The sequence below is a fragment of the Haliotis cracherodii genome, unplaced genomic scaffold, assembly GCF_022045235.1.
Source record: "Haliotis cracherodii isolate W230 unplaced genomic scaffold, xgHalCrac1.p SCAF_1, whole genome shotgun sequence".
Taxonomy (NCBI): Eukaryota; Metazoa; Mollusca; class Gastropoda; order Lepetellida; family Haliotidae; genus Haliotis; species Haliotis cracherodii.
Window position 1 is genome coordinate 80,733,301 of NW_027266264.1, and position 14,135 is coordinate 80,747,435.

Here is a 14,135-nt window from a genome sequence, read left to right on the forward strand (position 1 = left end):
TTCTACTGTCCCCCGCTTTGACATTGCTGGAAAATTGCAAAAAGCGGCGTAAAACCATACTCACTCACTCACTTATAACAATATGACATGATAGAGAAACATGACTAAATAACAAGGTACGATAACATGACGTAACGACGAAATAAACAAACAAGGAATAATGATATGACATAATAACAGCGTTTGATAACATGGTATAATTTCATCTTATATTTTACGTGTAGGGTAACAAAACATATCTTCATAACATAATAACAAGGGGGCGAATGTGGCGTAATGGCATTACATTATAACCAGGTATACTGATATGGCATCATGACGTTCGCGTATACTAAGCTTAAATGGCATTAAAACAACAATACCAGCCCTTGAACAAGACGTATCGACAAGAGGCAATTGTCTTTTGACATTTTAAGTTGTAAATCAGATGTAATTGGTTAATGCCAAATTTTCGTCTGAATAACTTTGAATTGATAAGAAGAATTGGACTAAAGTACCAGTATCCCGTTATCAGGAAGATTATAAATTTGGAATATCAGTCACATTTGAAACAAAATTCCAATAATCATCAAAATTCCGATTCAATGATAAACATCTCACTATCACAGCTAGTGTCATTGGTACTCGTGCCTTTCTAGAATATAAGAGAAATATTTTATCGATATCCGAACAATAAATATATATTGATCTGCAATTTGATTATGGAAGACCTAGCTCTTATGTCAGTGTTAATGTCCCACGAGAAAATTGATATGGCTAAACATACTGACATTTATGATAGCGGGAATTTCGTGTTAGTCTTGTAGAAGAAGAACTCAACAGGATTTCCAACAAATCGATGGCATTTAACGCTTAACCTTTCAGTAAAGAAGTACGTTGTTGTTTCCTCCGTTGTACCCTGCCGCGCATCGCCACACAATCCACTTGGCAAGAAAACAAAGGATGCTGAGGCTTTGTTTGTCTTATATGTAAAGACCTGGACTACTTCCAGGACGTATCCATTAGCAACTACACATAGCTGGAGACCATCTGAAATACTGTGGTAGTGGGAGACATCGCCTTTACTCATCGCAAAATTCGAGTTCGAAGACAAAATGTTGCTATTTCTGTGTTTTGGTCGATACACAAAATGGAACAGGTTGTGGATGCAAATATGAAGCTGTGGCCTTTTGTTTCAAACTGAAGAGCTATGGTTCGTGGAAATATTATCAGCGTGGGGAATATTAAATATTAATGTTCTCCTCTACCTTGAGTCATCTTCACAATCATGACGGCAGCACTTCCCTCTCCGCGAGCTCGGGTGGCTTCCTATGCAGGAGTCCCGTGTTTGAGGGCCATGTAGTCTGTACGAGCATCCAACCCAATGTCATCCATGGGTATATTGGTTAACTAGTGAAACAGACATCTCCGAAAAAGGATTGTAATTCCAGGAGTGTGGCCGTTTAATGTTTTCTTTTCATAATATGTGCGTGATTTATGACTTTCAACATCTTGCAATACGACAATACATGCCTACCACTGATACTTCGATGTTGTCTTAATATAGAAGCCCAACAGGGATGATGTAAAATCGGTTCGGAATGTACGAATTCAGTAAAGGCCACAGTATATGAAGATGCAACCATGGGTCTCTTTTGATTATCACAACGTCGCTTATTGTCTCCCGGAATGCAAATGCTCCAATATGAAACACAAGCATGTGCCTGATAGATGGGGGTATCGTGTTTCTACTGTTGTAGATATATAATGGAGTCGGTCTTCACGTGAACATATAAACCTGACGGCCTTGCATAGTGGTTCCACAGTCAGTGTATCAAATAGTGTATGTTGTTGACGCTCAGTTCAGTGGTCTAAGAGTAGTGAGTGAGTTAAAGTTCAACGTCATACTAAGAGTAAGTCACAAATATGGATGATGAAGGCAACATTGTCAACACACGTCAGTCCTCTTACACGCTTCCTAACGGGGACCGTGATACAACACCGGATACGGAATTCACCGTGGCCCCCGGGCAGTGGCCCGAGGCATGCCCGGAAGTATGGGACTCAGGGGAGGATAATCATTGTCCACCTCCTATTCCGCAGCCTCAAGTCTACATCCGGGTCGTGTTTCTCAAAATCGGCGAAATTGACACGATGAAGGAACAATTCTCCGCAGATGTTTTCATCCAGGCAAGATGGCGTGAACCCTCCCTTGATCACTCAACAGAGAGGGTGAGTATTTTGCTGTGACATAGTATGGCCGACTCACCTAAAAAAGTTGTCCGTGCATTATTTATTAATTGTTTGTTGTTTAAAGCCGCACTAATATTCCAGCTATATGACGGCGGTCTGTAAATAATCAAGTCTGGACCAAATAATCCAGTGATTAATGTCATGAGCATCGATCCACTCAATTGGGCGACGAGTGAGTGAGTATGGTTTTACGCCGCAATATTCCAGCAATATAAGGGCGGCGGACACCAGAAATTGGCTTCACACATTGTACCCACGAGGCTACCCGACCACCCCCAATTGGGATACGATGACATGCATCAACCAAGTCAAGGAGCTTGACCACCCGATCCCGTTAGTCGCCTCTTGCGACAAGCATAGCTGCCTTTTACGGCAAGTTTGGGTTGCTGAAAACCTATTCTATCCCGGATCATCACTGGGCTTATTTATTATTTTATTATCATTCATTTAATATCATTCATAAAGCACTTATACAAAATAAAATCCGTATTACCAGGTGTCCAGAGTGTTTTCTCCGCACGTTTTTCTAATAATGACAATAACAACCTGTGCGTCTCCGTGCTTATCTGACACATACTGTTACTTCACGTGTCTTTGCATGTATTTGTGACGGGTGTCACTGGGGGGATAGGATAGACTTACCCTTTGGCGAACATCTGGTATCATCTCTATTTGATAGTGATTCATTCACACATGCTTGTGAAATTGTCGGAATCGTACAATGGCCTCTGCTTTTAGCAGCTCTTGACTTGATGGCCGCAGATAGAAAATACAGGAGTAAAAATGGTGTTTAAATCCCAACATCGAGGAACCAAAAATATTCCATTTAAAAAACTGTCATAAACTCTAGAAGGGTTTTTTATTTCCTCTATATGTGATCATGGTTATGATTGTTAACATCGCTGATTTAGGTTTTGCCTGATGTGCTCATGGATAACAGTAAACTAAATATATAAAGAACAAGGGGGCACGGGTGGCCCTGTCGTCTAAGGCGCCGCGATTCGCTGTGCAGAGTCGGGTCCCCTAGGCACGCCTGAAACCTATGGTTGTGGGTTCGAATCCCGGTTCGCCCCGATTACGTTTCTAGGTTTGTCAGCACCATACCTGTGCTCGTGGGTTTCACCGAAGTGGTAAACGTCTGAGATCTGTATCACTTCGGCCTTTCCACCCACATTAAGCTGACACGCCGTGATATGACTGGAATACTGTTAAAAGCGGCGTTAAACCAGACTCACTCACTCACTCACTCACTCACTCACTCTAAAGAACAAAGTGAAACTCTCCCTTTTTGTAAACTAAATTTAGTACTGATGGTCGCTTTCATTAAAATATATCTTATTCAACGTATTCACTGTTTTTTTTCTGCCCAACAACCCCCCTTATCTCCATCCATCATCTCCAACCGGGGATATACCGGACGTGTTCCGCCTTTTACACGCAACAGAGGAAGAAAATGAAACAATTCAACATTTTCATAATCCTAACCCATGTTTCATAAACACATGCTCATGAAACAGTCAGAGTCGAACAAACGATTCTTCTTTTCACAGAGATTTCTGATGGATGCGGAAAGGGTTTTGTCGCTTTTATTTATTAAAACATCAGCTTAAGTTTGTGTCTTTCAACAGAATCGAATGTTTTTTAACTAACAAAACACGCATCAATTTTCATCACCCCTTTTAATGTAATTATAGTACGTAATGTGAATACATTGGCTATAGTATGCTTTCCAGCTCTAAATTGCACCTGGTTAAAAGCGTTAAACTGTTTTTATCTTAGTGTATATTTTATCAAAGAGACAGAGTTGAGTTATGCCTCGATAATTATCTAAATTGTTCTTGTCATTTTTTTTTAAAATGGGAATAGGTGGCTTTGTGATACGGAGCAGGGAGTTCCGCACTGTTGTAAAGTGAATAGAATAATACCAAAAATCAGTTAGAGAATAATAATCATCCGTTATCTACCTGAACTTATTGTCAGCAAAATCCTGAAAGTGACCCTTCCAGCATTTAGATTTCCTCGACAAAGCAAAGGAAAGGCGAGTAGGTTGACATAATCTCGACATATAAGACTTTGAATATTGATATGGATTGGAATTTACTTTGAAAGTCGAGCGACACGTGTCTTTTCAAATAATTTCAGATCCATGAAGAACGTATAAACATTCTAGTGCAATTATGCCAAACATATAAGTATCTTATTTCTCCCTGTTATAACGGTATTGTCATTACCTAGAACTATCAACACGACGTTACAGGCAGATTAATCTTGAGCATGGTATAAGCAGGGTGCCGTTTTCTCTGCCCTGCTCTTTAAGCTCGCTTATCTCCCTTATTATTTATTCATGCTCATCATGTTCACGGTGCTTCGTCAAGCAGTCCGATGCCGAAACTGAATGACTGAGTCCTTTCAAGCAGCTCCGAGCAGCATTTCCGTTGTTTAATGCCACGGAACGTCACACGTGACACGGGTTGTAGAGAATTCCGTTGTATGTCGCTATGTTAGTTTAATGCCGGGTAAATTCACCCGTGACACAGGTTGTAGAGATTCCGTTGTATGACAAAATGTTGTTAGTTTAAAACCATGTGAAGCACCCATGACACAGGCTGTAGAAATGTCTCATGGTAGTAATGTCAACTTCGGATCATTTTTGAAAAATAGGAAATCCGCGCATAAGAAAGCTGGTGGTTTGGGCGTTGTATTTAGAAAAGGTTTATCTAAATATGTTACTGTTGTGCAAAACGTCTGTCAAATATCAGTCTGGATGAAGATTAACAAAAGTGTGCATAGAGGATGTTTATGTTGGTTTTGTATACATTCCTCCACAATAGTCTAAGTATTTGAAAGATGACTTTATTTGTTCATTCAAAATATGAGATTATAGAATTTCTGTATCTGATTCATATTTTGTCCATCGTGGGCTCATGGAAATTCTTGAAGTTGAAAGTTTAAAATTGTATTGCCTTTTTAAAGCTTTTCAAAAGGCTTTTGAAAATGTCAGGAGGCATGGTTTATATAAAACATTAACTCAACTGGAGTATCGGGAATGATATTACGAATTGGATACACTATGACTGATAACATCATAATCTTGCAGGATATATATATTCGTCAAGGTGAAAATGCGTCGCAAATACCTTTTCATCTATTTAAGATGAGGAATCCGATCTAGATAGTGGGTATTGTGAAGGTAAATGTTTCTATATGATTATATTATAACTTTTTAGATTTTAGATTTGATGGGACTCAACTGAATATCGCTGATAATTATACCAAACTTGGTATGATGTTTTCACCCCAAAAATAACATTTGTTTGGCTAAAAGATCAAGGTCTAAAGTCGATGGATTGGTTGCCATCTAAAGGAAGAAGGGTGGAACACATACTGCCTGACACATCGATCATGGCTATTTAGTAGGGTGGAACAAATACTGACTGATACATCAGGGCTAATTAGTGGGATGGAACAAATACTGACTGGTACATCATGGCTAATTAGTGGAATGGAACAAATACTGACTGATAGATCATGGCTACTTAGTAGGGTGGAACAAATACTGACTGATACATCAGGGCTAATTAGTGGGATGGAACAAATACTGACTGGTACATCATGGCTATTTAGTAGGGTTGAACAAATACTGACTGATACATCATGGCTAATTAGTAGGGGGGAACAAATACTGACTGATACATCATGGCTACTTAGTAGGGTTGAACAAATACTGACTGATACATCATGGCTACTTAGTAGGGTTGAACAAATACTGACTGATACATCATGGCTATTTAGTAGGGGGGAACAAATACTGACTGATACATCATTGCTACTTAGTAGGGTTGAACAAATACTGACTGATACATCATGGCTATTTAGTAGGGGGGAACAAATACTGACTTATACATCATGGCTATTTAGTAGGGTTGAACAAATACTGACTGATACATCATGGCTAATTAGTAGGGTGGAACAAATACTGACTGATACATCATGGCTATTTAGTAGGGTTGAACAAATACTGACTGATACATCATGGCTATTTAGTATGTCGGAACAAATACTGACTGATACATCATGGCTTTTTAGTAGGGGGGAACAAATACTGACTGATACATCATGGCTATTTAGTAGGGTGGAACAAATACTGACTGATACATCATGGCTACTTAGAAGGGTTGATCAAATACTGACTGATAGATCATGGCTAGTTAGAAGGGTTGATCAAATACTGACTAATACATCATGGTTACTTAGTGGGGTTGAACAAATACTGACTGATACATCATGGTTACTTAGTGGGGTTGAACAAATACTGACTGATACATCATGGTTACGTAGTAGGGTGGAACAAATACTGACTGATAGATCATTGCTCCTTAGCAGGGTGGAACAAATACTGACTGATACATCATGGCTACTAAGTAGGGTGGAACAAATACTGACTGATACATCATGGTTACTTAGTAGGGTGGAACAAGTACTGACTGATACATCATGGTTACTTAGTAGGGTGGAACAAGTACTGACTGATACATCATGGTTACTTAGTAGGTTTGAACAAATACTGACTGATACATCATGGTTACGTAGTGGGGTTGAACAAATACTGACTGATACATCATGGTTACGTAGTAGGGTGGAACAAATACTGACTGATACATCATGGTTACGTAGTAGGGTGGAACAAATACTGACTGATACATCATGGCTACTTAGAAGGGTTGATCTAATACTGACTGATATGTCATGGCTACTTAGTAGAGTGAAACAAATACTGACTGACCAGTTTATACAAATGTGGAATAGTGATGTGACTTTATCATCAATTGGAAAAAAAACCCATATAACTATATAAAGTGAATATTCGGGCCTGAAATGTTTATTTGGTAACCCGCTAAGATATCATATTATAGTATAACATTCCGCGCCAGTACTTTCATGCTACCTGTAGAAATACTCATGGAAATACTCTGTGGCAACTGAAAATTTAGAGCTAAGGGCCACGATTTGTATTACATTTTTGAGTGTAATTGTTTATCGCCTGAAAGAATCTCCTCCTTGTCCTACTGCTCATAATCATCCCCTATTGATGCCCTCAATGTCCTACTGCTCCTAATCATCCCCTATTAATGTCCTCCTTGTCCTACTGCTCCCAACCATCCCCTATTAACGACCTCCTTGTCCTACTGCTCCTAATCATCCCCTGTTAATGCCCTCCTTGTCCTATTGCTCCTAATCATCCCCTATTAATGCCCTCCTTGTCCTATTGCTCCTAATCACTACCTATTGATGGCCCCTTGTCCTATTGCTCCTAATCACTGCCTATTGATGCTCCCTTGTCCTGCTGCTCCTAATCAGTCCTATACTAATTCCCCCTTGTCCTTCTGCTCCTTATCACTGCCTATTGATGACCTCCTTGTTCCACTGCTCCTGATCACTGCCCATTGATGTCCCCTTGTCCTACTGCCCCTAATCACTGCCTATTGAGGCCCTCCTTGTCCTACTGCTCCTTATCACTGCCTATTGATGACCTCCTTGTCCTATTGCTCCTAATCACCCCCTATTAACGCCCCCTTGTCCTACTGCTCCCAATCACTACCTATTGATGACCTCCTTGTCCCACTGCTCCTAATCACTGCCTATTGATGACCTCCTTGTTCTACTGCTCCTAATCACTGCCTATTGATTCCCCCTTGTCCTACTGCTCCTAATCACTGCCTATTGGTGACCTCTTTGCCCCACTGCTCCTAATCACTGCCTATTTATGCCCCTTGTCATACTGTTCCTTATCACTGCCTATTGATGCACTCCTTGTCCTACTGCTCCTAATCACCCCCTATTAATGCCCCCTTGTCCTACTGCTCCCAATCACTACCTATTGATGACCTCCTTGTCCCACTGCTCCTAATCACTGCCTATTTATGCCCCCATGTCCTGCTGCTCCTAATCAGTCCCATATTTATGCCCCCTTGTCCTACTGCTCCTAATCACTACCTATTGAGGCCCTCCTTGTCCTATTGCTCCTTATCATCCCATATTGATGTCCCCTTGTCCTACTGCTTCTAATCACTGCCTATTGATGACCTCCTTGTTTTACTGCTCCTGATCACTGCCTATTGATGCCCCCCTGTCCTACTGCTCCTGATCACTGCCTATTGATGACCTCCTTGTTTTAGTGCTCCTGATCACTGCCTATTGATGACCTCCTTGTTCTACTGCTCCTGATCACTGCCTATTGATGCCCCCTTGTCCTACTGCTCCTGATCACTGCCTATTGATGACCTCCTTGTTTTACTGCTCCTGATCACTGCCTATTGATGCCCCCTTGTCCTACTGCTCCTGATCACTGCCTATTGATGACCTCCTTGTTTTACTGCTCCTGATCACTGCCTATTGATGCCCCCTTGTCCTACTGCTCCTGATCACTGCCTATTGATGACCTCCTTGTTTTAGTGCTCCTGATCACTGCCTATTGATGACCTCCTTGTTTTACTGCTCCTGATCACTGCCTATTGATGCCCCCTTGTCCTACTGCTCCTAATCAGTCCCATATTTAAGCCCCCTTGTCCTAATGCTCCTAATCACTACCTATTGATGCCCCCTTGTCCTACTGCTCCTAATCACTGCCTATTGGTGACCTCTTTGCCCCACTGCTCCAAATCACTGCCTATTGATGCCCCCTTGTCCTACTGCTCCTAATCACTGCCTATTGATGCCCTCCTTGTCCTACTGCTCCTGAACATCCCCTATTAATGCCCCCTTGTCCTACTGCTCCTTATCGGTACCTCTTAAATATCCTATTCAAAAGACTGAAGCATATATTTTCTCAGTGTTTCGTATTACAGTAGTTAGTTTCAACATATGTATAATTCACAACATGTTGATTACGATCTTTCTCTGAATATTGCCATTTCATTTTCCCAAAATATATGTTTGACATTTATTTACATCTGGCACTGAGGAAAAATTTATTATTGAAACGAATTTAAGCTTTTCGGTGGCAAGCAAACAATGAATTAATAATGTCTATTGGAGAATTTAACTTTGACTATGCGTGCTTTCATAATTTGCAGTTTTATCACTCAGTGACATGTGTTGTGATAGGTTTAAGCTTTCCGGTGGCAAACAATGAATTAATAATGTCTATTGGTGAATTTAACTTTGACTTTGCGTTTTTTCATAATTTGCAGTTTTATCACACGATGACATGTGTTGTGACAGAGGCAGGTTTATCACTCAGTGACATGTGTTGTGACAGAGGCAGGTCTATCACACGATGACATGTGTTGTGACAGAGGCAGGTCTATCACACGATGACATGTGTTGTGACAGAGGCAGGTCTATCACACGAGGACATGTGTTGTGACAGAGGCAGGTCTATCACACGAGGACATGTGTTGTGACAGAGGCAGGTCTATCACACGATGACATGTGTTGTGACAGAGGCAGGTTTATCACACGATGACATGTGTTGTGACAGAGGCAGGTTTATCACTCAGTGACATGTGTTGTGACAGAGGCAGGTCTATCACTCAGTGACGTGTTGTGACAGAGGCAGGTTTATCACTCAGTGACATGTGTTGTGACAGAGGCAGGTTTATCACTCAGTGACATGTGTTGTGACAGAGGCAGGTCTATCACACGATGACATGTGTTGTGACAGAGGCAGGTCTATCACACGATGACATGTGTTGTGACAGAGGCAGGTTTATCACACGATGACATGTGTTGTGACAGAGGCAGGTTTATCACTCAGTGACGTGTTGTGACAGAGGCAGGTTTATCACACGATGACGTGTTGTGACAGAGGCAGGTTTATCACACGATGACATGTGTTGTGACAGAGGCAGGTCTATCACTCGATGACATGTGTTGTGACAGAGGCAGGTTTATCACGCGATGACATGTGTTGTGACAGAGGCAGGTCTATCACACGATGACATGTGTTGTGACAGAGGCAGGTCTATCACACGATGACATGTGTTGTGACAGAGGCAGGTTTATCACACGATGACATGTGTTGTGACAGAGGCAGGTTTATCACACGATGACATGTGTTGTGACAGAGGCAGGTCTATCACACGATGACATGTGTTGTGACAGAGGCAGGTTTATCACTCAGTGACATGTGTTGTGACAGAGGCAGGTTTATCACTCAGTGACGTGTTGTGACAGAGGCAGGTTTATCACTCAGTGACATGTGTTGTGACAGAGGCAGGTCTATCACACGATGACATGTGTTGTGACAGAGGCAGGTTTATCACACGATGACATGTGTTGTGACAGAGGCAGGTTTATCACACGATGACGTGTTGTGACAGAGGCAGGTCTATCACACGATGACATGTGTTGTGACAGAGGCAGGTCTATCACACGATGACATGTGTTGTGACAGAGGCAGGTTTATCACACGATGACATGTGTTGTGACAGAGGCAGGTCTATCACTCAGTGACATGTGTTGTGACAGAGGCAGGTCTATCACTCGATGACATGTGTTGTGACAGAGGCAGGTTTATCACTCAGTGACGTGTTGTGACAGAGGCAGGTTTATCACTCAGTGACATGTGTTGTGACAGAGGCAGGTCTATCACACGATGACATGTGTTGTGACAGAGGCAGGTTTATCACTCAGTGACGTGTTGTGACAGAGGCAGGTTTATCACTCAGTGACATGTGTTGTGACAGAGGCAGGTTTATCACACGATGACATGTGTTGTGACAGAGGCAGGTCTATCACACGATGACATGTGTTGTGACAGAGGCAGGTCTATCACACGATGACATGTGTAGTGACAGAGGCAGGTCTATCACACGATGACATGTGTTGTGACAGAGGCAGGTCTATCACACGATGACATGTGTTGTGACAGAGGCAGGTTTATCACACGATGACATGTGTAGTGACAGAGGCAGGTTTATCACACGATGACATGTGTTGTGACAGAGGCAGGTTTATCACTCAGTGACATGTGTTGTGACAGAGGCAGGTCTATCACACGATGACATGTGTTGTGACAGAGGCAGGTCTATCACACGATGACATGTGTTGTGACAGAGGCAGGTCTATCACACGATGACATGTGTTGTGACAGAGGCAGGTTTATCACACGATGACATGTGTTGTGACAGAGGCAGGTTTATCACACGATGACATGTGTTGTGACAAAGGCAGGTCTATCACACGATGACATGTGTTGTGACAGAGGCAGGTCTATCACACGATGACATGTGTTGTGACAGAGGCAGGTCTATCACACGATGACATGTGTTGTGACAGAGGCAGGTTTATCACACGATGACATGTGTTGTGACAGAGGCAGGTTTATCACACGATGACATGTGTTGTGACAGAGGCAGGTCTATCACACGATGACATGTGTTGTGACAGAGGCAGGTTTATCACGCGATGACATGTGTTGTGACAGAGGCAGGTCTATCACACGATGACATGTGTTGTGACAGAGGCAGGTCTATCACACGATGACATGTGTTGTGACAGAGGCAGGTTTATCACACGATGACATGTGTTGTGACAGAGGCAGGTTTATCACACGATGACATGTGTTGTGACAGAGGCAGGTTTATCACTCAGTGACATGTGTTGTGACAGAGGCAGGTTTATCACTCAGTGACATGTGTTGTGACAGAGGCAGGTTTATCACACGATGACATGTGTTGTGACAGAGGCAGGTCTATCACACGATGACATGTGTTGTGACAGAGGCAGGTTTATCACACGATGACGTGTTGTGACAGAGGCAGGTTTATCACTCAGTGACATGTGTTGTGACAGAGGCAGGTCTATCACACGATGACATGTGTTGTGACAGAGGCAGGTTTATCACACGATGACGTGTTGTGACAGAGGCAGGTTTATCACTCAGTGACATGTGTTGTGACAGAGGCAGGTCTATCACACGATGACATGTGTTGTGACAGAGGCAGGTCTATCACACGATGACATGTGTTGTGACAGAGGCAGGTCTATCACACGATGACATGTGTTGTGACAGAGGCAGGTCTATCACACGATGACATGTGTTGTGACAGAGGCAGGTTTATCACACGATGACATGTGTTGTGACAGAGGCAGGTTTATCACACGATGACATGTGTTGTGACAGAGGCAGGTTTATCACTCAGTGACATGTGTTGTGACAGAGGCAGGTTTATCACACGATGACATGTGTTGTGACAGAGGCAGGTTTATCACACGATGACATGTGTTGTGACAGAGGCAGGTCTATCACACGATGACATGTGTTGTGACAGAGGCAGGTTTATCACACGATGACATGTGTTGTGACAGAGGCAGGTTTATCACTCGATGACATGTGTTGTGACAGAGGCAGGTCTATCACACGATGACATGTGTTGTGACAGAGGCAGGTCTATCACACGATGACATGTGTTGTGACAGAGGCAGGTTTATCACTCGATGACATGTGTTGTGACAGAGGCAGGTCTATCACACGATGACATGTGTAGTGACAGAGGCAGGTCTATCACACGATGACATGTGTTGTGACAGAGGCAGGTTTATCACTCGATGACATGTGTTGTGACAGAGGCAGGTTTATCACACGATGACATGTGTTGTGACAGAGGCAGGTCTATCACACGATGACATGTGTTGTGACAGAGGCAGGTTTATCACTCAGTGACATGTGTTGTGACAGAGGCAGGTCTATCACACGATGACATGTGTAGTGACAGAGGCAGGTCTATCACACGATGACATGTGTTGTGACAGAGGCAGGTTTATCACTCAGTGACATGTGTTGTGACAGAGGCAGGTCTATCACACGATGACATGTGTTGTGACGGAGGCAGGTCTATCACACGATGACATATGTTGTGACAGAGGCAGGTCTATCACACGATGACATGTGTTGTGACAGAGGCAGGTCTATCACACGATGACATGTGTTGTGACAGAGGCAGGTTTATCACACGATGACATGTGTTGTGACAGAGGCAGGTTTATCACACGATGACATGTGTTGTGACAGAGGCAGGTCTATCACACGATGACATGTGTTGTGACAGAGGCAGGTCTATCACACGATGACATGTGTTGTGACAGAGGCAGGTTTATCACACGATGACATGTGTTGTGATAGAGGCAGGTTTATCACACGATGACATGTGTTGTGACAGAGGCAGGTTTATCACTCAGTGACATGTGTTGTGACAGAGGCAGGTCTATCACACGATGACATGTGTTGTGACAGAGGCAGGTTTATCACACGATGACATGTGTTGTGACAGAGGCAGGTCTATCACACGATGACATGTGTAGTGACAGAGGCAGGTTTATCACACGATGACATGTGTTGTGACAGAGGCAGGTCTATCACACGATGACATGTGTTGTGACAGAGGCAGGTCTATCACACGATGACATGTGTTGTGACAGAGGCAGGTCTATCACACGATGACATGTGTTGTGACAGAGGCAGGTCTATCACACGATGACATGTGTTGTGACAGAGGCAGGTTTATCACTCAGTGACATGTGTTGTGACAGAGGCAGGTCTATCACACGATGACATGTGTAGTGACAGAGGCAGGTCTATCACACGATGACATGTGTTGTGACAGAGGCAGGTCTATCACACGATGACATATGTTGTGACAGAGGCAGGTTTATCACTCAGTGACATGTGTTGTGACAGAGGCAGGTTTATCACTCAGTGACATGTGTTGTGACAGAGGCAGGTCTATCACACGATGACATGTGTTGTGACAGAGGCAGGTTTATCACACGATGACATGTGTTGTGATAGAGGCAGTCAAAGTAATGTGTTGTGATAGAGACAGATGTATCATTCAGTGACATGCGTTGTGTTGTGGTTAACGCTACGATAGATATGTTCCGGGAAAATGCTTTGTATTGCC

At 42.8% G+C, this 14,135-nt stretch overlaps 1 protein-coding gene across 1 annotated transcript in view; it reads left to right on the forward strand.

Moving 5' to 3' along the window:
- The first annotated feature begins 1,905 nt into the window (after positions 1 to 1,905).
- LOC139469573 (cys-loop ligand-gated ion channel-like) overlaps positions 1,906 to 14,135 on the forward strand; it is a 28,768-nt gene continuing 16,538 nt past the window's right edge. The window contains exon 1 of the mRNA XM_071251773.1: positions 1,906 to 2,211. Within this exon, the coding sequence (XP_071107874.1) occupies positions 1,906 to 2,211 (306 nt within the window). The remainder of the gene's footprint in view (positions 2,212 to 14,135) is intronic.